The sequence below is a fragment of the Phascolarctos cinereus genome, unplaced genomic scaffold, assembly GCF_003287225.1.
Source record: "Phascolarctos cinereus isolate Bilbo 61053 unplaced genomic scaffold, phaCin_HiC Scaffold_4;HRSCAF=312, whole genome shotgun sequence".
Taxonomy (NCBI): domain Eukaryota; kingdom Metazoa; phylum Chordata; class Mammalia; order Diprotodontia; family Phascolarctidae; genus Phascolarctos; species Phascolarctos cinereus.
This window is the reverse complement of record NW_027555847.1, coordinates 479,332,046-479,359,175: the sequence shown is the minus strand read 5'-3', so window position 1 is coordinate 479,359,175 and position 27,130 is coordinate 479,332,046. Positions and strand designations below refer to the sequence as shown.

The following is a 27,130-nucleotide window of genomic DNA, read 5'->3' as shown; positions in this document are numbered from 1 at the left end:
GGATGGAATGATTTTACCTACTCTGTAAGTTAGATAAGTCTTTTTCACTTTTTCCTTTAACCTACCAATTTCTACCTTTTACTTCATAAAGATGTATGCTTCTGCTTTTTTCTTCTCTATTTCAAGAATCCAATGTCTAGGTCCTAGTCCTCACTTAGCTGAATAGATGTACATTATCTTTCCTGTGTAATTCAAGTTGTTTATAAATACCCCACATCTTCCAAAAGAGCTCTCAACCTACTTTCCCTATCATTTCTACTACCATCAAACTACAGGTAACCTACTAGTCACTCCTTTTATATCTCAACACTTAGCTACAAACAGTTCCCTTCACTCTGAATTTCTCTAACATTCCTCACTCCTTTGACTACTGCCCAGCTGGTACAATACAACAATAAATTTTTCTTCCCCAGATGTCTGACACAAGTGTTTCACTAAGCATTTACCATATCCTTCATTTTCTTCAAGCAGAGATCATGAACATTATATAACTGTGAAGTCATAACACCTTGTAATTTGTTTTTTTATAAAAAGATGTTTTTATTCCTTTATTCGACAAAAATTTATTAAGCTCCTATTAACTGCAATGTACTTATTATATCAGGAAAGAGATGTATTTTTTTGAGTCTTAAATCTTTTATATATTGCATATTCAATAACAGCTGACACTGCCAGACTAGAAGTGTAGCAGAATGGATAGAATGCTGAACTATATTTACTAGCTGTGTGAACATGGGCAGTCACAACCTATGTGCCTTATCTAACTCACAGAGTGGATAAAATCATTCCATCCATTCTCTTATCTGGAAAATGGAAATAAAAATAACTATAATACTCAAGAATTATTGAGAAGATCAACTAAGAAAACATGTAGAAAAACCCCAATTTTCTCATCTACACAATGAAGAGGATGGATAAGATAATGTCTCTACTTCCAGCTCTAAATCTATGATTCTGTAACACAGAACAGTTTTGCAACTTTATGGAACAACACCTGTTATTATTGACAGAGCCCTTTAAAAATTACACAGCATTTTATAAACATCTGTGCGTCTCATCCTAGCAGTTCCAAAAAGCATATCTCCAAACCAACAGCTAATAAGTGGCAGAGACAGATTTTTAATCGAGGTCTTCTGACAAGAAATAAAGTACTCTTTCCACAATACTAAAATTGTCTACACATAGCAAATCAATGTCATGATTTAAAATGTAAGTTTCCAGAAAATGGAGAGGCCTGTGGGTTTAACTTAGAACAACTTGCTAGATTCTACATGACTAATGCTTTAGAGAACCTCAAAGTTGGAAGGAACCTCAGATGCCATCCTGCCTAATAATCAATGATCCCAATAAGAACAACAATAATAACAGCTAGTATTCACATAACACCTGTCTGTCAGGCACTGTGCTAAATGCTCGACAAATATCTCTTGATCCTCATAAGAACACTGGGAGGTAGGTGCTATTATTATCCACATTTTACAGATCTGGTTCAGGATCACATAGCTAGTAAATGCCGGAGGCCAAATCTGAACTCAGGCCTTCCTGATTCCAAGTCTCCTGCTCTATCCACTGCACCAACTAGAACAGACTAGACTAAATGGTCTCTGAGCTTTTGCTTAAAGATCTCCCAGGATAGCCTTTCCAGCCCTGGGATAGCTCTAATTTTTAGGAGATTTATTTCTTTACATCAAACAAATATGCCTCTCTACTCCTAGTTCTACCCTCTGATATAAGCAAAACAAGTTAATCCCTCTTCTACTCACATCCCCTCAAATACTTAAATATAGCTATCACATTCCTTCTTATTTTTCTCTCCTCCAGACTAAACAATCCAGTACCAGTTTCTTTACCAATTCACATATAACATATTCTCCATTTCTCTCATCATCCTATGTATTTACCTATATACATACACATACACACACACACACACACACACACACACACACACACTCTCTCTCTCTCTCTCTCTCTCTCTCTCTCTCTCTCTCTCTCTCTCTCTCTCTCTCTCTCTCTCTCTCTCTCTCTCTCTCTCTCTCTCTCTCCATCTTGTTGACATCTTACCTAAAACAAAGTTCACCAGGACTAAACACAGTATTCAAGCTATGGGTCAGACTAAAGCATATTATACTGAAACCATGAACTTTTTCCTGAAAAAACAGTATGCTTCTCCTGAAGCAGTATAGGACAATATTAACTTTTTGGCTAGTGTGTCACAATGTTGACTAATAATGAACTAGCAGTCCACTAAATCCCCCACATCTTTTTTAGAGTTAACTGCTATCTACCTAAATCTCCTCATGCTCTACTTGTGAAGTTTAATTTTTAATCCAAGTATAGAATTTTATAATCATTCCTACTAAATTTCATCTTACTCAGTTTGTTCCCTGATTCTAACAGCTGATGAAGAAATAGATGAACAGTGTCCTTACTTTACTGGCTCTGTGAATTCAACCATATGGGGACAGTATAAAGTAGGGAAGGTAAGAGGATTAAGTTCTGTATTTCTGCTTTAAAGAATTCTGACTGAGTCAAGCCAATCACGAGTCACCATTTCTAAACTGTGTGAACTATTGAACCTGTCTACACCTAGTCCTTCATCCTAGTTAATTTTCCTGGAACACCATTTCTGCATCTCTTGATCTTCATTGGTAGATTTGCCCCAACTACTACTAGCTTAATCTTAGCTTCCTATAGCAGAGCACCACAAATCTGTCCTGAAAACTACTTGAATGTTTGAAATAATGGGCTCAGCTAAACTCTACAAACCCTTTGACCCAACAATCCCACCACTAGACAAATATCCTCACCTCAAGGAGTTCAATGACCAACAAAAAAGGTCCCCAAATATAAGTATGGATGTACCAAAATGTTCATAGCACCACTTTTTGTAACAGCAAATAAAACAAAGTAGGTCTCTACTAATTGGGGAATAATGGAACAAATTCTGGTAATATGAACGGAACTGGACTATTACTCACAATAAGAAATGGTAAACGAGAACTTCAGAGAAAAATGGGAAAACGTGTATGTACTGTGATAAAGAGGAAAAAAGAGAACAATATCCAAAGCTACAATAACATAATTGAGAACACCATCACAAAAAAGCAGTTGGGACTTAGATTAAATGATCAGTCTTGAGGTTGGAAAGCTGATCATGAGAATTTACCTTGAGATACAGAATGATATAGCTACTTGCTGAATACAAACACTATCAGCTGGTTTTGCTTAACTGCTTTTCTTGGTTATAAGAGAGGTCTATGGGGGTAGAAGAGTAGGGAAGTGATTGGTGGGAAGTGACTATGGTTTTTTAAAAAAAACCCACACACATCATCTATAATACTTTAAAAAAAAAAAGTAAAGTGATAGATTCTGTTCTAATATCCTTATTTCCAAAGAGAGAAAGAAAATAAGGACCCAAACAGGAAACAACTGCAAAGCTAGCTCACTTCAGGATAGGAAATGAACTACAGTATGATTCCTTTGTGTCTATCTATTCCCTGAACTTTTAAAGCTTTGAAAATTTTGAGAACAAAGAGGAAAACACAAAAGATAAGGAGAGTATATATGAGTAGGTGCATATCCAAATCCAGAAGTAGATAAGACAGAGGTGATCACAGGATCTCCTTCTGCTTAATTACTACACTATCATAAATGCCTACAGCGGATATTCTATTCAAGTAGACATGAATTCTGTAATAGGCAACAATACGCCAGGTCCACAAGAGACTCAGTGGAAAAGAATGGTATGGCTTTGGAAAGTGAAGCCATATCACTACATACTATATTAAGGTACTGATAATTCAGCAAAAATATTTATAGGAAATATTATTTGTGCACAATCAGGTAAGCACATTCAAGATCAAAATACCTTTCTTCTTTTGCTTCAGGGCTGTTTTGGGAGGAGATAGCAGGTTCTTTTTTCTTTTCATCAGAGTCTTTATCAGTAGAGGGTCCATCTGAAAATGTACAAAATCAATGAGCTTTAGTCATTTGTTATAAAGACTGAAATATAATCTTTTATTAATGCTATCTGCTGAAGAAGAAAAGTTCAGATCTTAAGCATTAAAGCATAACTATAAAGATGAGATTTATCCCATCTTTGATCAAGTTATTCTAGTAGCATAACAATGAAAACTGTTTGTCATTTCTCCACTGCCTAAAAAAAATGTTTTTACTTGGTTATCTCTTACTAAAAAATGCTACCCTGAATTAGAATGAATACTTGTATGTTTTTGCATAAAAATAACAATGTGGTTATAGAATACTACAATTGAGGATGAATTCAAGGCTCAATTCAGTGTAAGATAATTTAAGGAAGCATATTAATGACTAAGGAAATCAGAAAAGTCTTTTTGTAGGAGATGGCACCTGAGTTGAGCCTTGAATAAAGAATTCTAAAGATTTTAAAAGACAAATGTGATGCATAAATATAGTCTAGTGATGGGGGACAGCCTGTGAACAGGAAGAAAGGTAAAAGAATATTGAGTTCAAGAAACCACAAGCTATCTATATTCTATTGGGATAGAATGGCTAGAATATAACATGTTAAGAGGATTAGTAAAAAATAAGTATGGAAAGATAAGCTATGGCTTTTTATTTTATCTCAAAAACAAAGAGCCATCAAAGAATCTTGAGAATTAAATAATCATGAGCTTCAGGAAGACCGTTTTGGCAGCTGGGTAGAGGATGGGTTGGAAAGTAGAGAGAACTAATGCTTTCCTCCACAGCAGCCTTGAAAGAGGAGGCCATTTTAACAGTTAAGATGAAAGTTTAGGCCTTACTAGAGTGGCAGCTATGGTGGAAGAGACAATGTAAGTAGATTTGACAAGGCTTAAATTGGATAACTAATCACCAACATAATGACTAACATTTACAAAGCATTTTATCGTTTGCAAAGTGCTTTATATATTCAGTAAGCTTCACAGCAATCCTAAGGTAGGTACCACAGATATTACATCCATTTTATAGATGAAGAACTTGAGGGTTAGAAAGTCTAAATTATTCATCCATATAACCAATTAGTTAGAATTAGTATCTGAATCTAGGGTCTTTCTGACTCCAAGGCTAGCACTCTATACTCTACAAAGGCAAGGAAGGGAAAATGAAGAGGCAAAGATGACTCTGAGGTTGTGAACCGGGTAACTAGAATAATTGTGGTGTTCTCAAAAAATCAAATAAGTCTAGAAGAGAGGTAGATTTATAAAGAAAGATAATGAGTTTTTCTTTGGACAAACTGACTTTGAGATGTCCAAAACACAATTGGTAATGTGGGAATGGAAGCTCAAGACAGAAGGAGGTGTGGAGGAGTAATTCAAATTTTGGAACCAAATATGTTTTAAGCCCACCAAGAAGAACAAGTTACTTTACAGTCACATTTTGAAAAAGAAAAAGAAAAGACCTTATTCAAATAATCTTGTAGTTCCACTAACTTAAGAAACTAAGTGCTATGGCATATGTTTACATTAATTTTTCCTATCCTTCTGAATGGCATATGTATGAAGAATCATAATCAAAAGATAATATTACAGTAAAACTCAGCAGCAAAGAACAAAAATAAAATCTGTTATATCCTCTGTGTTGCTTTCCAGGAGATATAAACTTGTCTTTTAGAAATGCATACACACTACAGTTACATATCAAAACTTCAACTAATTTTCAACTTTATAAAATTACAAATCTGAAATTAAAAATTCAAGTCCATATAGGAAGATTAACACAATTTTTAAGTTGCTTACTAAGATAATCTTAAGAAATTTTCAAAAAATAATTTTATTTTTTTTCAATTACATATGAAGACAATTTTAACATTTTTTTTTTACAAAATTGAGTCCCAAATTTTCTCCCTTCCTTCCCTCCTCCCTAAGACAGTAAGCAATTTAATATAGGTTATATATGTGCAATTAAGTAAAACACATTTATATGTTAGTCTAACATAAGCAATTTCAAACTTGTTTTAAGAATGCCTCTAAAGTTAACTTACACTTTTACTCTTCTTCCAACAATTTAGAATAAGTGGTATTTTGAGAAACTAACTTTCTTCTGACCAATGCTTTTTCTGGCTATATACATAGCTAGGAAAAGCCAAAAATGAAGTGTTATTTAATTTTTAACTTAAAAATTTAAGAAGCCAAGACCACCAATATTATAGATGTAAAATAACAGTATTTTCTAAGTTTAGAGGGAAAAAAAACTGCTGTCCAAAAAAAAAAGAACACAATTAGCATCTACAAAAGAGAGGAATACCTAGCAACTTCTTCCAGGATTTGATGAGAGACTTTGCTAGAGATGTAACTTCTTCATCTGTGCTCTGCTTGCGTATAGCATTTACTGACATTCCAATTCTTGTGGACTGCAAGACAACCACAAAAGTAAACTTATTTGTGTAAATTATTACTTATTACAAATAAAGTTTCAAATTTCACTCAAATACAATTTCTTGCCATGCATCCGATTTTCAATTTCATGCCGTAAAATGTTATTTTAAAAGATTCTATTGACCAATTTAAAGTTCTTCAAAGGAAACTTTATGCACACATACAGACACAGAAGAATAATTTAATTACAAGTCTAATATTTTATTACATCAAATGTTGGTTCACCAAGTTTATCATTACATATGCAGACTGTTTATTTTTAACTATAAAGCTCTTTTAAAAACAAGCTTGGGCAAACTCAATAACTGAGTATTTGATGAACCCCAACAATTGCTGGGAAAACTGAAAATCAGGTTTAGCAGGAATTGTATTTAGACCAATGAACATACAAACTGAAATTAAAAGGTTATACCATTAAAAAAGAGAACCAAATCAAGTACCTTTCATAGATATGACTAAGGGTAGAGATCTTTAAAAAAAAAAAAGAATACAAGCTATCAAAATGATAGACAATATTTTGATTTAAAGAATACTGAAAAGCTTTTGTACTAACAAAATCATTATCACTAGCACTGGGGAGAAAGTAGGAGATTCAGGAAAAAATCTTTGCATCAAATGTCTTTGACAAGGTCTAATAGCCAAGATATATAGGGATAACTATATATAATATACATATTATATATGACACTATATAGTTAATCACAACAGCATTTATATAGCACTTTAAGGTCTGCAAAGTGCTTTAAGTGCGTTAACTCAATTAACCTCAAAACAATCTGGTGAGGTAGGTGCTATTGTAATCTCCATTTTACAGATGATGAAACTGAGGCAAAGAGAAGTTAAGTGACTGCCCAAGTCACACAACTACTAAGTGTCTGAGGCTGGATTTGAACTTAGATTTTCCTGACGCCAGGTCTAGCATTCTATCTACTACACTACCTTGCCGTTTCTATATATAAATAATATCAAGAGCCATTCCCCAATAGTTAAATAATCAAAGAACATAAACAACTCTCAAAAATTATATGAATTATTAATAACCATATCAAATAAATCCACAAGCATTTATTAAGCACTGTGCTAGGCACCAGGTCTCCCTCTTGCTGATTCAGCCAGGCTAATCTGCCCGTCCTAAGGTATAACTACAATAATGTAAATTTGGTTTTGTCGTTTTTTTTTAAACGGCATGCTGCGTAATTATACATGACCGAAGCCTGGCTCCAGAGAAGAGTTGAATAAATGACCCCCACTTTTACAAAGAAAGGAGGGATGTGCTCTGGGTGTAGATAGTAGAATTACTCTCAGAATAAGATGAAGTGTTTGTTGGTTTAACTGTCTTCCCCCACCTTCCCTTTTTTTCCATGTATTTCAAGAGATGTCTCAGTGGGTAGGAGATATGGTTGGTATAGTTCAGAAATAAAGGTGATATAAAAGCAAAAATAAGCTTCTTAAAAAAATAAAAATGTTTAGGAGAATGCAAGTTATCTTTAAATGAACTATTTTATATCATTATTCCTCTATGGAAAAGGGCAGGCTAGTACAAGTACATAAAACACATTAGTTTTTGCTAACACACAATTCTGAGGGCCACAAGTCACAAAAAGGTTTAGTCCTTTTGGTAACTCTTAGATCACAGATCAAGGATCTATAACTGACAGAGATTCAGCCCAACTGTAAATTGGAGAAAATTCCTTTAGATGAGTCCACCTTACAATAAAAAAGGCAATATGGATGGCAAGAAATACATCTAATCAGTCACAATGCTCATCAAGCTTGTCTTTTCCCAATTACTTGTTCTATAATTATGGCATCATGTTCCCTTAAAGTTACTCTAATTTCAAATTTAACAGCAAAATCTAAAAGTGCTTTGAAAAATCATGTTTTATAATTATCCTATTAAGAGCCTTAATGGTCAATCAATACAATAGATTTTGATCTCTATACTTAAAACTAAAAAAATTAAGATGTTTCCATCTGCCATTTTTCAAACCTGAAAAAGGTTCAGATTGCTTTGTTCTCTCTGTAACTTCTACTCTCCCAAGTATAATATATCTATATATGCCAACCCAGACAACTACAGAAGATGGAGATAACAGAAAGACAAAAAATGCATAGGAATTCAGAACTGAAGAAATAGGCTCCTAAAGAACTTCACAGGCCCCAACAAATTGTTCACACTTGACTACACAAATGGAAAGTAGTATGCTTAAACCCCAAAATCTTTATATTTGGACATACGGTATGCTTTTATCATTCACAAATATATCCTTGACCTCAGTTCCTAAAATACAGTAGACATTTAATAAATGCTTGTTGATCTGACTCTTTGACTCCTCCTTTCACTTATTTCACATACCTAATTGCCAAATCTTACAGTTTCTATCTTTATATTTCTCACATTTGACCCCTTCTCTCTACTCACACGAACATCACTCCAAGTTCAGGGTCCCATCACCTCATGCATAGATGACCATTGGGATGGCTTCCTATCTGGTCTCCCTTCCTCAAGTTTCTCCCTGTCCTGATCCATAAATATAGTTTCCAAAGAGTTGTTCCTTAAGCAAGATGACTTATCACGTCATGCCCCTATCAAGCTAATAACTCCCTAGTACCTCTAGGATCCTTTTTCTGCTTTTAAAATGTTTATAGCTTTCCAGCCCCATTGTATGACTCCACTTTATTCTGTGACACGATCAAACTTGTTTTCTGGTCCTCACACACAGCACTCTACCTCTCATATCCATGAATTTGTACTCCATTTTCCTCATGCCTAGAAATCACTCCCTCCTGATATCCAAAGAATCCCTTTCTTCCTTCAAGATGAAGCTCAAGCACCACCTTCTACATGAGGCCCTTTTTAATTCTCTCAACTGCTTGTCCTCTCTCTCCCAACCTCTATTTATTCTGTACATACTTTCATATGTACTTGCTGCCTCTGTTAGAATATAAACCCTCTGAGTAGAGATTGTTTCACTCTTTGTATTTGTATACTCAACAATGTAGGGCAGGTCAGTGGTTCAGTGGATACAATGACGGGCCTGGATTCAGGAAGACTCATCTTCCCAAGTTCAAATCTGGCCTCAGACACATATGTGACCCAGGGCAAGTCACTTAACCCTGTTTGCCTCAATTTCCTCATCTGCAAAATAAACTAGAGAAGGAAACAGCAAGCCACTCCAGTATCTTTGCCAAGAAAACCCCATGGCCTCAGGCACATGACACTTACTAGTTGTGTGACCCCTGGGCAAGTCACTTAACCCCAACTGCCTCACCATAAAGGCCAAAAAAAAAAAGCCACACAACTGAAATACCATTGAACAACACTAACAGAACTCAATACTGAAATATAATTGAACAACAACAATAACAAAACTCAACACTGTATAAGTACTGGTATATAGTAAGTGTATAATAAAACTTACCAGTTGAAGTGTATATAACTAGGTATGGTACCTCCTATAGAAGCTGACAAACTAGGTAAGCACATACAACCAAGGTGTCACAAACATGCTAGCCACAGGTGGCCCACAATACTCCTGAGTGCCAACCAAACCAAATTAAAATCAACTGCAAAATATTCAACAAAATAAACAAAAATACAATAAAACACTGATATTACAATCTAGTTTTCTAAATCAATATGTAGTTTAGCGGCTCCATTTCTATTTAGGTTTACCACCAATGACATACACAATACACACATGTACCAGACACTGTGCCAAATGTTATATAGAATATAAAGGTTATTGAGATATGATCACTGCCTTCAAGGAGAAGACAACCTAGCTGGGGAGATAAGACAGGAATTTGACAACTGAGGCCCAGAGAGGTCACACAGGGTATAAGTAACAGCCACCTAAGACTTCACAACCAGCATTCTTCCAGCTACTTGACACTGCCTTTTAATCACTAACCTTCATCTAGCCATGACTTAAGCTAGGAAGAGGATAAATAAGAGGGACTCTTGGCCAGAAAATATGTCCCAGAAAAAACCTGGCTACATCTGTTCAACTCCCTCTTTGAATACTTCCAAGAGAATCCATCAAAATCCCTCCCATAATATCCAAATGATGCATCTGAACATAAAGTCAGCAATCAATGCCAATAACATGCTATCTTATTTTCCCCCCATTCCTTTATGTTTTTAATTTCTTGAAAATGAACAACTTGACTCAAAATTCTGGAACTAGTTCTTAGATCCAAAGTAAATTTATGACTATTTTAGCTTATCTTAAATTTTAAAAAGTCACTAAATAGCAAACTGCACTATTATAGCACGGTACTGTGGTTCATTTGTTTAAGCATTATAGTATGCTTTAATATTTTATGAAAGTTCCCTATTTCCATTACTGATATAAGAACATACCTGCAATAATTCCAGAGTCATGGGAATATTCTTAAGTTCCTTTAGTAAATCCAGTGCCCCAGCCTATAAAACACAATTAATCAAAATATTTAATTTGGTTACATTTTAACATTGTAAAGAAAGTAGACATGAACTTTTAGTATGTTTTCCTAACCATGACCCCCTTATTCCATTTGCCCATCTAAGCACAAAGGCAACAAACAAACAATAAAAAGATAGTCCTATGTACTTCTTACAATTGGACAGGTGGGGACAGATGGGGTGGTGAGGGAGCAAAGTAGAGGGAGGGTAGCAGGTTGAACCAAGAAAAAAAAAGTCAAGGTAGAGGACACAATATGGATGGGATAAGTAATAAGGCAGGTAAAAAGCCAAACCACCACATAAGAAAAGGAGAAGAAAAGAGTCATTTATATAAAATCTACTATGTGTCAGGGCTAAGCACTTTACAAACAATATCTCATTTGATCCTCACCACAACCCTAGAATGAGGTGCCATTATCATTCCTATTTTTCAGTTGAGGAAACTGAAGCAGAAGTTAATTTGCCACACAGCTAGCATCTAAGGCTACATTTGAACTCAGGTCCTCCTGACTCCAAGCCTGGCATTCTATCCACTGTCCCACCTAGCTGCCTTTAGTTACATACAACAGTATAACATGACCACAAATCCCATCTACCCACCACACACACCAAGAAAACAAGGAAACACCAGCTGGTTCTTTTCACATTAGATAGTCAATATACCAAATTTCCCCTAAGGAATATTCTGATGCTTAAAGACAATCCAACATGTACATATATTATCAATCACTATCCTCCCCCATCCCCCTAAAAATCTATTTTAATGGAAGAGCCTTAGTACTAGCCCATTCCATTAAGCATAATATTTTATTGTACAAAAAGTTAAATACATACCTTTCCTTTCTTCAGAAGTATTATTGCATTAAGAAAGATTTAACAACCTCCGATTCTTTTATATATACATGAGATTATTTTATAAAAGATCTGTAACTTAAAACTCACACTAAATTTATCACATACATTTTCATCAATTTGGCTACATCCTCAATCAGTACAGATTACAACTCATCCACATATTTTCAGTCTGTATGATTTTTTTGGGCTATATTATTTCCATGGATTCACTAAACAAAATAGCTATGTATGGTCTACAACTAAAAACTTAAGCTATGTGCTTTACCAGGAAAATTGAGGTCAAAGAAAATAAGAAAAAGAAATCTTGTACCTCCTAGAAATTCCAGGAAAGACTAATAAAGCAAGCTCCCTCCCATTTTTTGGCAGTTATCAAAGATAAAAAAGAATTAAAAGCACTGTAATTTGCATATATTTCTGAATTAGCTGGAAAAGTTAATGTCTTACAGCTTCAAGACTCAATCTTTTCATCTTTTTGAACTGAGACTAAAAATGGAATCCCTCAAAATATATACTTATTTGTAATGTTTATCTGGACTCAAACCATATTTTGCACTTAAGTGGCAATGAAAAGCTAAAATTAACACTAGATTTAACATCAACTCTTAGATTACAGCATATACTACTGACAATGATGCAAGAGGAATAAAGAAATCAGTTTAATTTCAAAGCCAAAATTAGTTCACAATACTAACTGAAAGTTGGATATATGGGGTCTAGTAGAGATTCATTAATACTTTAATATGGAACATTAACACTATATTATGGAACAAGATAATTTTTTACATTATTTAGTTCAAATGGATAACACAGAAACGACTCAGTGCAGTGCATCTATAATACTGAAATAAAGATTGCTAAGACAAAATGGTTATGAGTCATAAAGAAATCTTCAACACTGACACAATAATTATCACTACATTTTTAGGTCACCAGGCTTCTGAAATAATTGTTAACAGAACTATTTTACCTACTAGAAAATTTAATTTGTAATAAAGCTAAAAATATCAACTATTCTTAGAATAGATACTATGATTTCTAATTACCTTGCTTTACATGATCCAATTGCTTAAATTTTTACACTGGATGACTGTCATAACTATAATTGAGAAGAAGAGGGGATGCCTTTTTATCCACTTACACCAAAGGTCGGAAAGGAAAAACTTTCTTGATACAGTAGCTATAGACTATGAACACGGAATAGTCTATATTTAGAAAATTATCACAGTCTACCATATAACATTTATGACTCAACTCAGGGAATTCTAACATCAAACCTCAATTACTACTGATGCAATTCAATACCACTCAGCCTCAAGTCCCTCAAAAGAAAATCTAAGAAACCTGTTCATCATTGCCCACATAAACTACCTTCAAAACTATAATTAAGTTCTCTCCTTACTTATCCTTTCCGTCTTTCTATACTCAGTCTAAACAAATTTCCTCCAAATAAAACTTAATCTAAACTCTCTTCAGGGTCTCCATAATTAAATTAAAAGACTCCATTTATTGGCAAAATGTAACCAACATCATCACATGATATGGAATCTGCTCCTGAATTATGAAGGTGACTAATGACTTTTTGTCATGAATATCTACAAGCACTCAAAAAGAGACATTAATATGGGAGAGTAAGCTGGCTAAGAGTTGGGTGTACCTGTTAAGCATTTTTTAAACCGGTTAAGGAAGTCTACCTACCTTAAAACTTAATAAATACAATTAGTAGAACAGCAAATATTCCACCTGTTTTTCCTATGCCTTTAACATATGCTGAAGTCAACATAAGGATAGGAACTGGACCTGTGCCTTCATTTGTATGAAGAACTCCTGGATGAGAAAAACATCTATAATTCATAATTTTAGAGATACCTAGAGTAGGATGTCCTGAGTGTAGGCAGAACTATATTAAAATGCAATTGGAAATATTTAAACAAAATTAAAATATGTAGAACACAGATAATGTTAATGTGTGGTTTTCTAAGTCAATGAACAGCCCACAAAGTACTATTTAGTGGTCCAACTTCAGTCTAACACCACTGGCCTAGAGCACCGAGATGCTACATGACATGCCTTAAGGTCATATAGTCAATGTGTGTCAAGAGGTGAAATTCAGGGGCAGCCAGGTGGCACACTGGATAGATCACTGGCCCTGGATTCAGGAGGATCTGAGTTCAAATTCAGCCTCAGACACATAACACTTAACCTCATTGTCTAGACATAAATAAATAATAAATGAATTTTAAAAAGGTGAAGTTCAGATCTTCCTAACTCTCTATCCATCATACAGTGCCTCTCTTCAACATGCTTATTAAAACACTTTTTGGTCTGGTCCTATGATTTCATCTGTCTAGGGAATTTTCCCATTATTAGTTTTAGATAGTTGCCTGTGGCACTGGGTAATTTACCCAGGATTACAGAGCTAGCATTAATTAGAAGCAACACTTGAATCCAAGTCTTCCTGACTACCTTGCTATCCACAACAGTACACTGCTTTGCACCATATATGATTGAAAACAGAAGGTAAGAGTCTTTACTTGAATGTGAAATTTAAAGACTTGTTAAAAATACAAGTGTCTAGTTACAGTTCTTAGAACATTGATTCACAATTTTTTTCTACCTCAATCATACACGCAAGTGTTCAAGAGACTTTTATTCAAGGGCAGATAATCCACTTTTATGATCAGCCAGACCATTTACTTTTTCTTCATTGCAGTTGTTGACTGTAGCACTTATAGAGGATACAAAGGAGAAGATGATGAAGCCAAATCAGTCCATTTTATTCCAATGGTTCTCAATGGCTTGATACTTGTTGGCAAAGACTGAAATTACTGCATAAAAAGAGATTGCAGGATTATTAATGGATTTTTATCTGTACTATCTCAGCATTCAATGGATAATTAAAAATTGGTTACACGGTTTCTCACTTCAGACAAGTGGCAAACAGGGTTTCCCTATACTTGGTCATTTAAATATCACTCATCTTAAGAAATGAATAAACGATATTAGTAGGTGCACTTACTAATTAAATATAAAAACATGTATTACACATAGCAAATTTAAAAAAAATGTTTGGGGAGCTTACTCTGTAAGATCCAGGAAATAACCAGAAGAAGTTATAAAACAGGAAAATTTTGGTTTTATTTAAGGAAAAACTTCCCCCAAATTAGAGCTATCTAAAAGGGTGTTGCTTACTAGAGGGTCACAAGATCATAGACTGAGAACTGGGAAATACCTTGAGATCAGAATTCAATCCCCTCATTTCCAAGTTGAGGAAACTGAGGAGCACAGAGTTAATAATAATTGTCTTAGGAAGGATTTGAAACAAAGTCCAACTACCAGTTGTCCTGTTATTCTAAGAGAATTTTCATTCAGGTATGAGTCGAATTCTTTGGTTCTATGAAAATTTATTATGGTCTAGAAAAAAGGAACTGGGAAGGAGCAATAGTTAGAAAAGTGTCCCCAAAGCACTTTCACTAACACCACCCAATAAGCATTTCAGAGTTTTCTATTCACTTTACTGGGAGAATTTTTTTCTACAGAAATACAGCTCCACTTTTACAATCAAAATCAAAGGCAAAATAAGATTCCTTTCACAAACACCTTACCTGTAACTTATCTATTCTGAAAATTAGAGAATACCTCAACTTATCATACCTCTTACTAAACTTCTGTTTGGAATATTTACTGCAAAGAACATATGGCAAACTCTTTATTTTTAAGTGAAAATTTTACTAGCTGCAAACTCTTCCAGAGCAGAATTACGTGTTTTGCAGACCCCAAATGCACCAAGGAATTTTAAGAGACCCTTTGGTTAGGATTTATGAAAGATACCATCAAGAGTAACACAGGGGTATTGGATAGAGTACTATGATCAGATCTCAGATTCACTGAGGTATTAAAGAGGACTTCAGATTTTTTTTCTTTTTCTTTCTCAGGTCTTCAGATTTTAAAGAACACAAAAGACAAACTGCATTAAGATACCCCTACATAAAAATAATTTAATTCTGCTATCAGATGAATATATTCACAATATGTACAATCATGACTGAGCAATCAAGCATCACAAGACCTAATTTAGACAACAAAACAAATGTAACAGGCTTCATCAGTCAGTGATATATGGCTCAAGTAATCTGCCCTAAGTCAAAAGAAAAATAGTATAAATGTTTAACTAAACTATAGACATGAAAATATAAGTAATGTCACCTTTTTTTTAATTTCAGAAAGAATTTTATACATCAACATTTAAACTTATAAACCCCAATCCAATTTATTCCTAAAATGTTTTTTATTTCACAGAACCAAAGAACTTTAGTTTGGACTACTCTCTCAAAGGTGCCTTCCTGCTTAATTCATTTCCTATTTGTGTTTTTGATATCTGCCTACATAGTATGATTTTAAGAGGGGAAAAAGATACAGTAGAATTTTGTTGGCCATCAGTATGTGTCTAGGTCTACACAAAGGCATTTTTATAGTGCACTTGTGTAAAGAATACAGAACTAAAACTTACAGAAAAAAAAACACAAAAGAAATAAAAGACAAAAAGTGTTTACCTGAGGGAGCTTTAAATTGCCTTGAGTAAAGTATTCACAGGAAAAGGATATCATAAATGTAAATTAATAGATAGAAACTTAATTATAGCAGCTAAGCAGTGTTTAACAGTCAACCAGAAAAAGAAAAAAAAAGCACTGAGGGTTCTTTAAATGCCATAGATTAGGGGAAAACAGAAGTGGACTTTTCTAAGTCAAATATATCATCAAATCCTTTAAGTCTTAACATTTTCACCTTTGGCTGTTTTCATCAGACAGATGAAGAGGACCTCAGAAACAATGTAGTCCAGTCCACACTTTAATCAGATTACCCTCTACAACATATTTGACAAGTGGTCATTACCCAAACTCCTAGGGGGAGAGGGGGAAGGAAATTCCTCCCCCTCCCCAGGCAGTATTACTTGGAGGATAAGGAATGGGACTTGTAATCAGAAAGACCTTGGTTCAAATCCTGCCACAGTGTGACCCTGGTCAAGTCAATGAACCTCTCTATGCCTCAATTTACTCATCTGTAAATTAAGGTGGTTGGATTTGATGGCCTCTATGTTCCTATGACCTAAGTTGCCATTCCATTTTTTTAAATAAACTAATTCTAGTCAGAGTAATGCCATATATTTCTCCCTTTCTCTTCTTCCTTCATTCTTGATTTGGAAAAAAAAAATAATCCCACTTAGAGACAAGAACAATTACAAGAAAAACTTTTAAAGGTAAAAACGAACTTCATAGAAAGTGAATTGACATGTAGTACCAACTACATGGAAAGTTTCCTGAAATTTCAATCCACTATAGTAAAGTACAGGCAAAAAATAAAAGAACTTCTGGCAAGAAGACTCCTTTCCTCACACACAGGTGACATTTCAGTAACTACCACAGCAGTAATCCCAATGCTGATCTGGAAAGAACAGATTAGCACCATCCAGATGTAGTGATTTGAGATTAAGGGGGGGTGGGAGGTTGGAGTATTAATTGTTAACATTTGGAAAATGTAGTCACCTAAGCTGTTCGGTAGGGACAAAACTCATCACGAGCTCTAGAGGAGTTAGAAGAGTTCACAACATATTAATTGTAACAATGTCTTGCAGTTTATCTTTCACCTAATATAATCTCTTTTGGGCAAAAGTCGATAAAATTATTTTCCTCTGTATTATGAAAAAACGGATTTAGTCAGTGAATTTATCTACAAGACTGTAACTTGCCTTTATTTATAAAATCAATCAAAACATTTATTATATGACTACTTTGCACCAGACACTAGGCCTCTGAATACACCAACTACATTTCGTTTACAGAGACATCATGCCGCGTAGTAGGAATTCTTCGCCTAGATTCACTTTTTTTTTTTAAAATAAGACTATATTTCAATTTAAATGGTTTCCCCACGTACTTCAGCAGGAAATAATATTCTTTATATTTATGTACTGTACTTGATACTGAAGCAGCATTATGAGAAGGGGCCGCCCTCAAGCTGCCCAGGGTGTCCGCGACACACACACACACACACACACAAACCTCTAAGAGGAAAAACGGGAGGGAAATGGGGAGGATGAGAGTGTGTGTGCGAGAGAGAGCGTGTGAGTGTGTGTGTATGTACACGTGCCTCTCAATCTCCCCGGCCTCTCGCCGGAAAAGGGATGAAAAAGTCCTTTTTTATTCCAGGTCTGGCCGCCGGAATTACGACTTGGCTTTCCTCGGCCCTAAGCCCTCACACACAGACCTCCCCCTCCGTTTCTCCCAGCTCCTCGGCCTCGTTTTCCCTTCTAAATAAATCTTGGAAGCGGCCGCGGCCACGCTCGCAGCGCGGTCCCCCGGGGCCGCGAAGGGAGCTGTCGGAGGTGGGCGCCTTCACGTGCCGCCGCGCGGCAGCCCCGGCTTCTTCGCGCTCCGGCCGGCTTCACCTCACCCGGATGGAGACTCCGGGCTCGGACTCCCCCTGCCCCGCCCCCACCCTGCCCAGGCCCAAAGCTACTCATGCTTCCCAGCGTCCCCCAGAAGCGGGGCAGCCCATCGCGTGGCCCCCACCCCCCTCCCAGCTCTGGGGCTGGGAGCGCGAGGCCCCGGCGGGGGCCGGAGTCGAGGCTGGAGCAGCTCGCCCTCCCCACCCCCCAGCCCCGGGGCCGCCTCAGCGCGAGCCGGCCTGGGCGTCGGGGCGCGCGCCCCCGGCCCGGCGCTCGAGCCCCGCGCCCAGCGCGCCTTCTCCGCTCGAGGCGCCTCGCTCACCGCGTTCTTCTTCTGCACCATCTTATCCATTTTCTTGGCGATGCGAATGATTTCGTCCTCCATGGCTCCGGCGGGTTTTATAACCCCACCCCCCCCACACCCCGTGGGGACGGGACGCGGGAGAAGCGGGGGCAAAAGGGCGACGTCAAAAGAGCGGGCGCGGGAGAGACGAGCAGGAGTCCCAGAACGAGTGACAGAAAGAGGAGCCACACAACGAGAACCAAGGCCCAGGCCCCTTCAGCAACGAATAAAGACCGGGCGTCGGCGACGGCTCCTCCCAGGCGCAGACAGCGTCAATCAATTCATTGCCGGCGCCGGGCAGGCAGCACTAATCAACCCCCGATAACCGAAGAGAAGGCGGATCTAAGGCGCGATCAAAAGGCGGAAGTGGTTTCCGCTCTGCTGCAGCTCGGCCCAGCTGGGTGCAGGGGGCTGACGGTCTTGGGAATAACCCACTTAAGAGACCAACCAGAAAGCCTGACTTTGCTGGCGAAGTCTGTAGACTTAAAGTGACTGGGTCGGGTGGGAGGCTTGGAAAAAAAGGGAGGGAGCATGAAAGCCTAGTCCGCCCGGAGCCTCACCCCCGCCACCCTCGTTCAGGACTTTCATTCCCGCCACCGTGTCCCGTCGGCGCTTTCTCTGCGGTGCTTTTGATGCCCACAGCCCCGCGCTTCCGAACAAAGTTAATAATCTTCTCCGTCCAAAACGGATTCTCCTGATTTTCTCTAGATTCCCTCAAGGCTAGCAGAGGCAGCCCTCCACAGTCTGGCGCCCCCGCCCACTTTTCCAGCGCTTTTTCCGCTTTTCTTTCCATGTTACTCATTCTGTGTCTCAGCCGAACAGGTCTACTACCTGTTCCCCAGGGTCGACCTCCTTCGCCCACTTCTGGGTGCGAAGTTGCGTCCAAAAAGTTGGATGAAAGTTGCGCTGCCCCCGCCCCACCCCAGTGTTAGTAACACACGCTCCCTCCTCACCAGTCTTGGAATCCGTGGCTTCCCTTCAACCAACCAACAAGTACCGATCTAGGAATATAAAGACAAATAATCAACCAGGCCCTGCCCTCTTCGTATAGATATGCATTTTTAAATACAAAATAAATACGAGGAAATATGCCGGGGCGGGGGGGAAGCTGGGAGCATCAGAAAAGGCCTTATTTAGAACTTGGTACCCGAGCTGAGATCCAGATGGGAAGACAGCCTATTCAAAAGCACTGACAAGGGGGATAGCGTCTCCAATGTGAGCAAGAGCAAAGTCTGTTTGGGTGGACCATCGATACCTTGGACTTTTTGTCCTGATCTGTGTGAGAAGAGGAGTTATGTATAAGATTGGAAATGAAAACTGGAGACAAGTTGTAAACAGCTTCAAATGAAAAAAAAAAGGAATTTTTGATTCTAAAGGTAATAGGGAACCACTGGAGTTTATTGAGTAGAGAAGGGATATTGTCAGATCTCAGCTTTAGGAAAACCTCTTTGGCAGCTGTGTTAGATGTATATTGGAGGCAAGAGAGACCAGATACAGGGAGCCCAATTAGGAGGCTATTGCAATAGTACTTTAGAGAAGTGATTAAGGACTGAAGTAGGGTGGCAGCGCTTCCTTTTCCTCCACCCCTTATCCCCCGGTAGAGAGGAAAGAGATTTGAAACATCTTGTGGATATCTTGTGGAAGTAGAAGAAGCGTAGGCAATTAATTGGATATCTGGGATAAAGATGACACCATGTCGAATCTGAAAGGATGACAAAAATATGTTGGGAAGAAGGGTGAGTTTTGGAAAAAAGACAGTTCTATTTTGGACTTGTTGAATTTGAGATGCCTACAGTTGAGTTTGAAATGTCCTGCTGCCAGACAGTGATAAAGAATTGGGATTCAAAAGAGACTAAGGATGGATCAACATAAACATAAATCCATAGGAGAGGATGAGGTCACCAAGAGTGTAGAGAAGGGGAACCAGACTCCCACAGTCAGCCGGTGTAAGATGACCATTTGGCTCAGGTGTTCTTTAAAAAAAATCTTATTCCTTTACTTAATGCTCTCTCTTTCAAAGCATATTTTTAGTCATGTGTACATAGTATCACAACGGAATGTAAGGTCAAGGGCAGAGGGGTTTTTTGTTTTTTTTTTTTGTCTTTGTACCCTAAATACCTTGCCATATTGTCCACACCTGTGATTTCATGGTGTATGTAATACCATGAAAATTTCCTTTACTGATGCAGAACAACTTATCTGAAATTTTAAAAGAATCTTGAGATTTTTAACCTGAGATCACTGAGAAGTGAATTGTCCAGAATTGTGCAGCCATTATCTCTCTGAGGCAGAACCTAAACTTAGGTCTCACCCACTCTGAAGCCATCCACCTATACCATTCTGCACACCACACCGGCTTCCTCTGCCTTTTAAATGGGTTTTTAAATGTTAGTTGAATTTCACCTATTTTCATGTCTGATACCACGTTTTGCCTTTCTTCTCTATTCAAAATTTTCACTCTTTACTGTATCTCCATTGGTATTCAATATGGTGCCAAACCCTGATTATTCTCCAAAATTATCCATGAATCTTTCTATTCCCACTGCTGCCACCCTGGTTGGGGCATTAATTACCACCTTCTTGGACTATAGCAGTTGTCTCCTAACAGGGCTCCTTATTACCTACACCCCATTCTATCCATCACATCACAACCAACTTAATCTTCCTTATTTAGAGAGATGATGTTATTATTCCTCTGCTTACTTTAATTCCTTAGCTGGCCTTCAAGGACCTTGATAGTTTGGCTCTAACCTACTTTTCTAGCTTGTCCAATCAAACTGGGGAAAGCTAGAACTCAGCCTCCTTCCTGATCCCATGCTTTTGCCTTCTTTGTAGTTTAATTCATTGTTATCAGTTCAAATGTCTTTTCCCTTCTACACTGCCTGTTGAGACATAACACATTTTATTTTATCTTAGCTCCAACATCACTTCTATTGAAGCCTTCGTTCTTCCAATCCACCTTCCTCTCCGATTGCAGAGGGCAGCTAGGTGGAGCGATGGCTAGAATGCCTGGCTTGGAATCAGAAAGATCTGAGTTCAATTCTGGCCTGAGCTACTTACTAGCTGTGACCCTGGGCAAGTCACAGGACTGCCTCAGTTCCCTTAACTGTAAAATGGGAATAATAGCACTTAACTCTCAGAGTTGTTACGAGGATCAAACAAGATAGTAATTGTTAAGTGCTTTAAAAGTGCCTGGCACACGGTGCCATTTTAATGTTAGGAATTATTACTGTCAAGAATTTTGAACTTCATATAAATTTTGTATTATTTGTCATATCCCCTAGATTGTAAGCCCACAATAGGCAAGAAACGATGTCTAATGCAATGATCTGCACATACTAGGTAGGCACTTTGTTGGATAAATTGAAAGCCGCCTTACTGCCCTACCAAAAGAATGCTTCATTGGCTAAATACTTCATCCTAATACTTATGGTCCTTCATGATAACCTCAACCAATCTTTCTAGCCACAGTTGTCCTCTTATTATTCCCAGGTCATTACAATGATCTCCAAATCTTTGCTTCGTGTTGTTCCACCTGTATGAAAGTCCTCTCTCAGCATCTCCATCTATGAAAATGTGACCCATCCTCAAAGGCCCAACTCAAGCAACACCTCTTTAATGCACCTTTTTTGATCCAATACGATTAAATGTGAATTCCCAATTCATCCTCTAAACCAAAACAACACTGTACCTTTCCTATGGTACTTACCTACCTTAGATTAATGATAATTTGGACAAAAAAGACTTCATCTATAAAAGATACACTAACAAAAGATTCAAAACATCTATCTGGTCCTTTGATTCTGCACAGAAATATAGTGGAGATTAAAAATCATGCAATGGTGTTATATTGCCTCAGAATTTAATGGAATTAAAGTACAAGTATACCTAGCTGCATAGAAGTATTTAGAAATGTTATATTATTAAGTTTATCAATTAAATTTTAACTGCCTTCACCTACCCGTTAATTTTAACTAGATTCAATTTCACATTATTTTAGACCTGGAAAAGTCCTTAGAGATCTTCTAATCCAATTCCCTTATTTTGTTGACAGACAAATAGATTAGGCCAAAAACTAACATTGCTAATTTGTAGAAGAACCAATTAACAAATTTTGACAAAAATCTCACCCCACTCAAGAAAAACTTTAATACATTTTCTGCTTTGTAGGTTTCAGGAAATAAACTTCCTAATTCATTGCCTTAAGCATTTGGTCCAGTGTTTCTGCATCTTTCTCTTCCATTTAATGTACGTCAATCTTTCATTTCTAAAATTCAACCCCTTTTTAATAAAGGGCTAAAAAATAAACTGGGTCAGAGTAACTAAGTAACATGTTACTCAAGAAGCCAAGTGGCTTTCCAGAGTTGTATTGTTAACCTGGCACTGTTTTTCCTCCAACTTCTTTGTTACAAAAAGTTGTTTTCAAGTTTCTATTTTGTGCCTAATTTTCTTAACACATTTGATCAAAAGATATTTGATGGAGTCTTAAATAGGTAGGGACACCAAACTAGCAAATCAGAATCAATATATCTTCAAGCCTCACCTCAATATATCTCTGAGCTGGTTGCTACCACCTTCTCTTCCACTCCCCACCATGGTTTCCTGGGATTCCCAGGAGGAGAATATCACTAAAAACAATTGGAATGAAAAGATTTTCAAGCTGGAAGAGTTGGTCCCATAGTGATGCATACTTTACAGTTGAGGAAACTGGGGTCCAGAGAAATGAAATGACTAGCTGAGTGAAGATGGAAACACAAGTCTTCTGGCTCCAAATCCAGTGTTCTATTTCACAGCCACGTTTATACAATCATCCTTTTCACTCCCTACTGGTCTCAGTAAATATCTCTTTGCAAAATGCTTCAATAATCTGTAAATGGTTGATTAAAAAAAAAAGTTTGGCTGTGAGCTCAGTAGCACTAACATAATTCTCTCCAACCCTCTTACCTCCTCACAAATATTTTATGATAAAACATGGGAAGAGGAATTATTGAAAAAAAAAATGTGGGGGCAGCTAGGTGGCACAGTGGATAGAGCACCAGCCCTGGATTCATGAGAACCTGAGTTCAAATCTGGCCTCACTAGCTGTGTGACTGTGGGCAAGTCACTTAACCCCAATTGCCTCGGGAAAAAAAAAAGTGAAGGTAACCTACTCACACCATATCTCAAACTGGATTATAAAGCAGCAATCATCAAAACAATCTGGTGTGGGCCAAGAAATACAATGGATCAGTGGAATCAATTAGGTACGCAATAGTAAATGACCATAGTAATCTAGCATTTGATAAACCCAAGGCGCCAAGATTTTGGGACAAGAACTCGCTATTGACAAAAACTGCTGGGAAAACTAGGAACGTCTGGCAGAAACTAGGTACAGATCAATCCCTCACACCATATACCAGGATAAGGTCAAAATGGGTAAAGAGTGATATCATGAGCAAATTAGGAGGGCATGGAACATTTTTCTCTCTCAGATATATAAGCCAGGGAATAACTTATAACCAAACAAGAGGATAAAAGTATTATGAGACATAAAATTGATAATTTTGATTATATTAAAGGGTTTGAACAAATACAACCAATGCAGCCAAGATTAGAAGGAAAGCAGAGTGTCTCTGATAAAGTCCTCGTTTCTCAGATGTACAGAGAATCAAGTCAAATTTATAAGAATCCAAGTCATTCTCCAATTGATAAATGGTCAAAGGATATGAACAGGTAATTTTCAGATGAGGAAATCAGAGCTATCTATGATCAAATGAAAAAATATTCTAAATCACTATTTGAGAAATGCAAGTTAAAACAACTCTGAGGTACCGCCTCACACCTCTCAGAATGACTAATATAACAGAAAAGAAAAAAATTATAAATGTTGGAGAAATGTGGAAAAATTGGGACACTAATGCACTGTTGGTAGAATTGTGAACTGATCCAACTATTCTGGAGAGCAATTTAGAACTATACCCAAAGGGTTTTTAATCTGTGCATACCCTTTCTTTGGTCCAGCAATACCACTACTAGGTCTGTATCCAGAGATTGGGGGAAAAAAAGGAAAAAGAACCTATTTCTACAAAAATATTTATAGCAGCTCTTTTTATGGTGGCAAAGAATTGGAAATCGAGGGGATGTCCATCAGAGAATGGCTGAACAAGTGGTATATGATTGTGATGAAACAGTATTGTGTTATAAGAAATGACAAGCATGATGCTTTTAGAAAAACTTGGGAAGTCTTATATGAACTGATGTGTAAAGTGAACAGAACCAGAACAGTGTACATAATAACAGCAATTTTGTACAATGATCAACTGTGAATAACTTAGGTATTCCCAGCAATACAACGATCTAAGACGATTCCAAAGGTTTTATGATTAAAAATGCTATCCAGCTCCAGAAAACGATCTAATGAAGTCTGAATGCAGATTATTGAAGCATACTGTTTTGGGGGGTTTTTTGGTCTGTGTTTTCTTTCACAACATGACCATTATGGAAACGTTTTGCATGATTTCCACATGTATAATCTGTATCAAATTGCTTGCTGTCTTGGGAACGGTGAAATGAGGGAGGAAAAGAATTTAGAACTCAAATTTTTAAAAATGTTAAAAATTGTTTTTACATGTAATTAGAAAAAAAATAAAATATGCAAAAATTTTTTTAAATGGGGAGAGGACTGTTTGGGGAAAATGATTCCATATGATAGACTGTGAATCTCTGAAACCTCCAAGACAGATATGCAACACGAAGCATGATTTTATCCTCTCCTTTGCATTCTTCCTACCTTAAAAGCCACAGAAACTCTGAAAAAGAGTTCTGAAAAGGAGTGAAGGTGTTCAAAGAGTGTGTGTGTGTGTGTGTGTGTGTGTGTGTGTGTATACATACATGTTTACTTTTTACTTTGAACCTACAGAATCAATTGGTACTTCTTCAACTACTCATCAATATTCCTAACATTTATGAAAGCCTTGGGGGAAATTACTGGGAAAAGAAAAAAAACTCAATTTAAAAAAAAAATGCTGGAAAAAGGAAAACTACGTTTTGAGACCAAAAGTTGTTAGAATCTTATCTGCAATGTTATAATTAAAGTTAATAAGAAAACATGATTTATTTTGCAGACAACTTTGTTAAAACATATAGTGAACAAAGTATACATCTTAAAAGAAATTAAAATATATTAGAATTTTTCATTGTGGACTTTAAAAAAGGTATACAACATTTTTGTAGACAGAAGCCATGTGATTTAGCAAATGGAAAAAAAAATGATCCAACAAAACATACATAGGAATAAGGAATCGATCTATGATTTCATTGTTGTAAGAAGCTCCTCTGCTGTGGAATATCCACTACCAATTCAAATACTCAACTTACATTATTAGAAAGTCACCTGCACTGAGTGGCCAGTAAGCCAGTTAAGTATCAGAGGCAGAAAGTAAATGCAAATCTTCCTTGTTTTCAAGGCCAGCCCATCTACTACACCATGCATTGTTTTCAATTTCCCTGACAAAGATGAAAAAAAATGTAGAAAACAAAAATATAGATCCTTGTAAAATTCTAGACTGAGTTATTATTAAACATTTGGCTTGTGAATACTAACAAATATGTAGGACTTACTAGGAACCAACATAAAAATAAATCATGACAGACGAAAGAAATTTTTTTTCAATAACATCACTAGATACAAGAATAAGATGCTATATAGATAGATATAGATTTCAAATAAAGAATTTGACTTTTTTTCTTAAATCCTTACGGATAGGATGATAAAATGGGGATTAGATGAAATGGGTGGAATTCACAGAAAACTAAAGATTTATACAGAGTGTTTTCTCAGTAGATCAATGACAAACACCAAGTGAGATCTCTAGTGGCTCTTTACCTAGTCCTGTTGTAGTACAAAATTTTTAGCAATCACTTGGATGAAGATATAGAAGGCATGGTTATCAAATTTCCTGATGACACAAATTTGAGAGGATAGCTAATATAACAAAAAACAGAAAATAAGATTCAAAATTCTCGAATACTGTAGTGATAGGCCCAAACTAGCAAGAAAACATTAATAATTGTTAAAGCCTTATGTTTAGTTCACAAAATCAACTCTACAACAAACTTAGTAGCATGGGATTTTTATCTGATCACAAGTTCTATATGGGGTTAGCAGTATGATAGACATAGGCTCTGTGATTTCAATGGGATAGTAAACTCCCAGGTAAGTAAACTTCCTCTACAATAAAGATTTTGTTGGCACTCTTGTCTGCAACTCTGTAACACCATAATCATAGGTGGGAGCCTACAGCACTGAGAAATTAAATGACTTACCCCAGATCATACAACCTATACATGCCAGAAGTGAAATCTGAACCTGTATCTTCTCATTCCAGGCCAATTCTATCCACTGCATTACAATGTCTCTCAATAAAAGCATTATGATATGCAAATAACACAAAGTAATGGTACCATTGTACCATGTGCTGTTCAGGTAAATCTGGAGTACTAGGTTCAACTTTGTATATGACATTTCAAGAGGATCATTAAACTAGAATGCTTCTGCATAACAGTGGTCTAGCTAATGAGGGGTTTTGGTAACTATAACCATATCGCTTATGATATGAAAATGGGAAGGAACAAAGTATGTTAAACCTACAAAAGAAAAAATTAAGGGAGAGTGATATTCAAACATT

The 27,130-nt window shown here is 36.8% G+C and overlaps 1 protein-coding gene across 2 annotated transcripts in view; it reads right to left on the bottom strand.

Moving 5' to 3' along the window:
• Positions 1 to 18,721, bottom strand: part of TCEA1 (transcription elongation factor A1) — a 35,162-nt gene extending 16,441 nt beyond the window's left edge. The window contains exons 1-4 of one of the 2 annotated variants that reach the window (XM_021005921.1): positions 18,444 to 18,721; positions 10,744 to 10,806; positions 6,247 to 6,352; positions 3,872 to 3,959 (exon numbers count right to left, since the gene is read on the bottom strand). In XM_021005921.1, the coding sequence (XP_020861580.1) occupies positions 3,872 to 3,959; positions 6,247 to 6,352; positions 10,744 to 10,806; positions 18,444 to 18,506 (320 nt within the window). In that variant the 5' untranslated portion in view covers positions 18,507 to 18,721. Of the gene's footprint in view, positions 1 to 3,871; positions 3,960 to 6,246; positions 6,353 to 10,743; positions 10,807 to 14,293; positions 14,501 to 18,443 lie in introns of those variants that run through there. The other variant, XM_078153416.1, reaches the window with a different exon arrangement.
• Between the last annotated feature and the right edge of the window lie 8,409 nt (positions 18,722 to 27,130).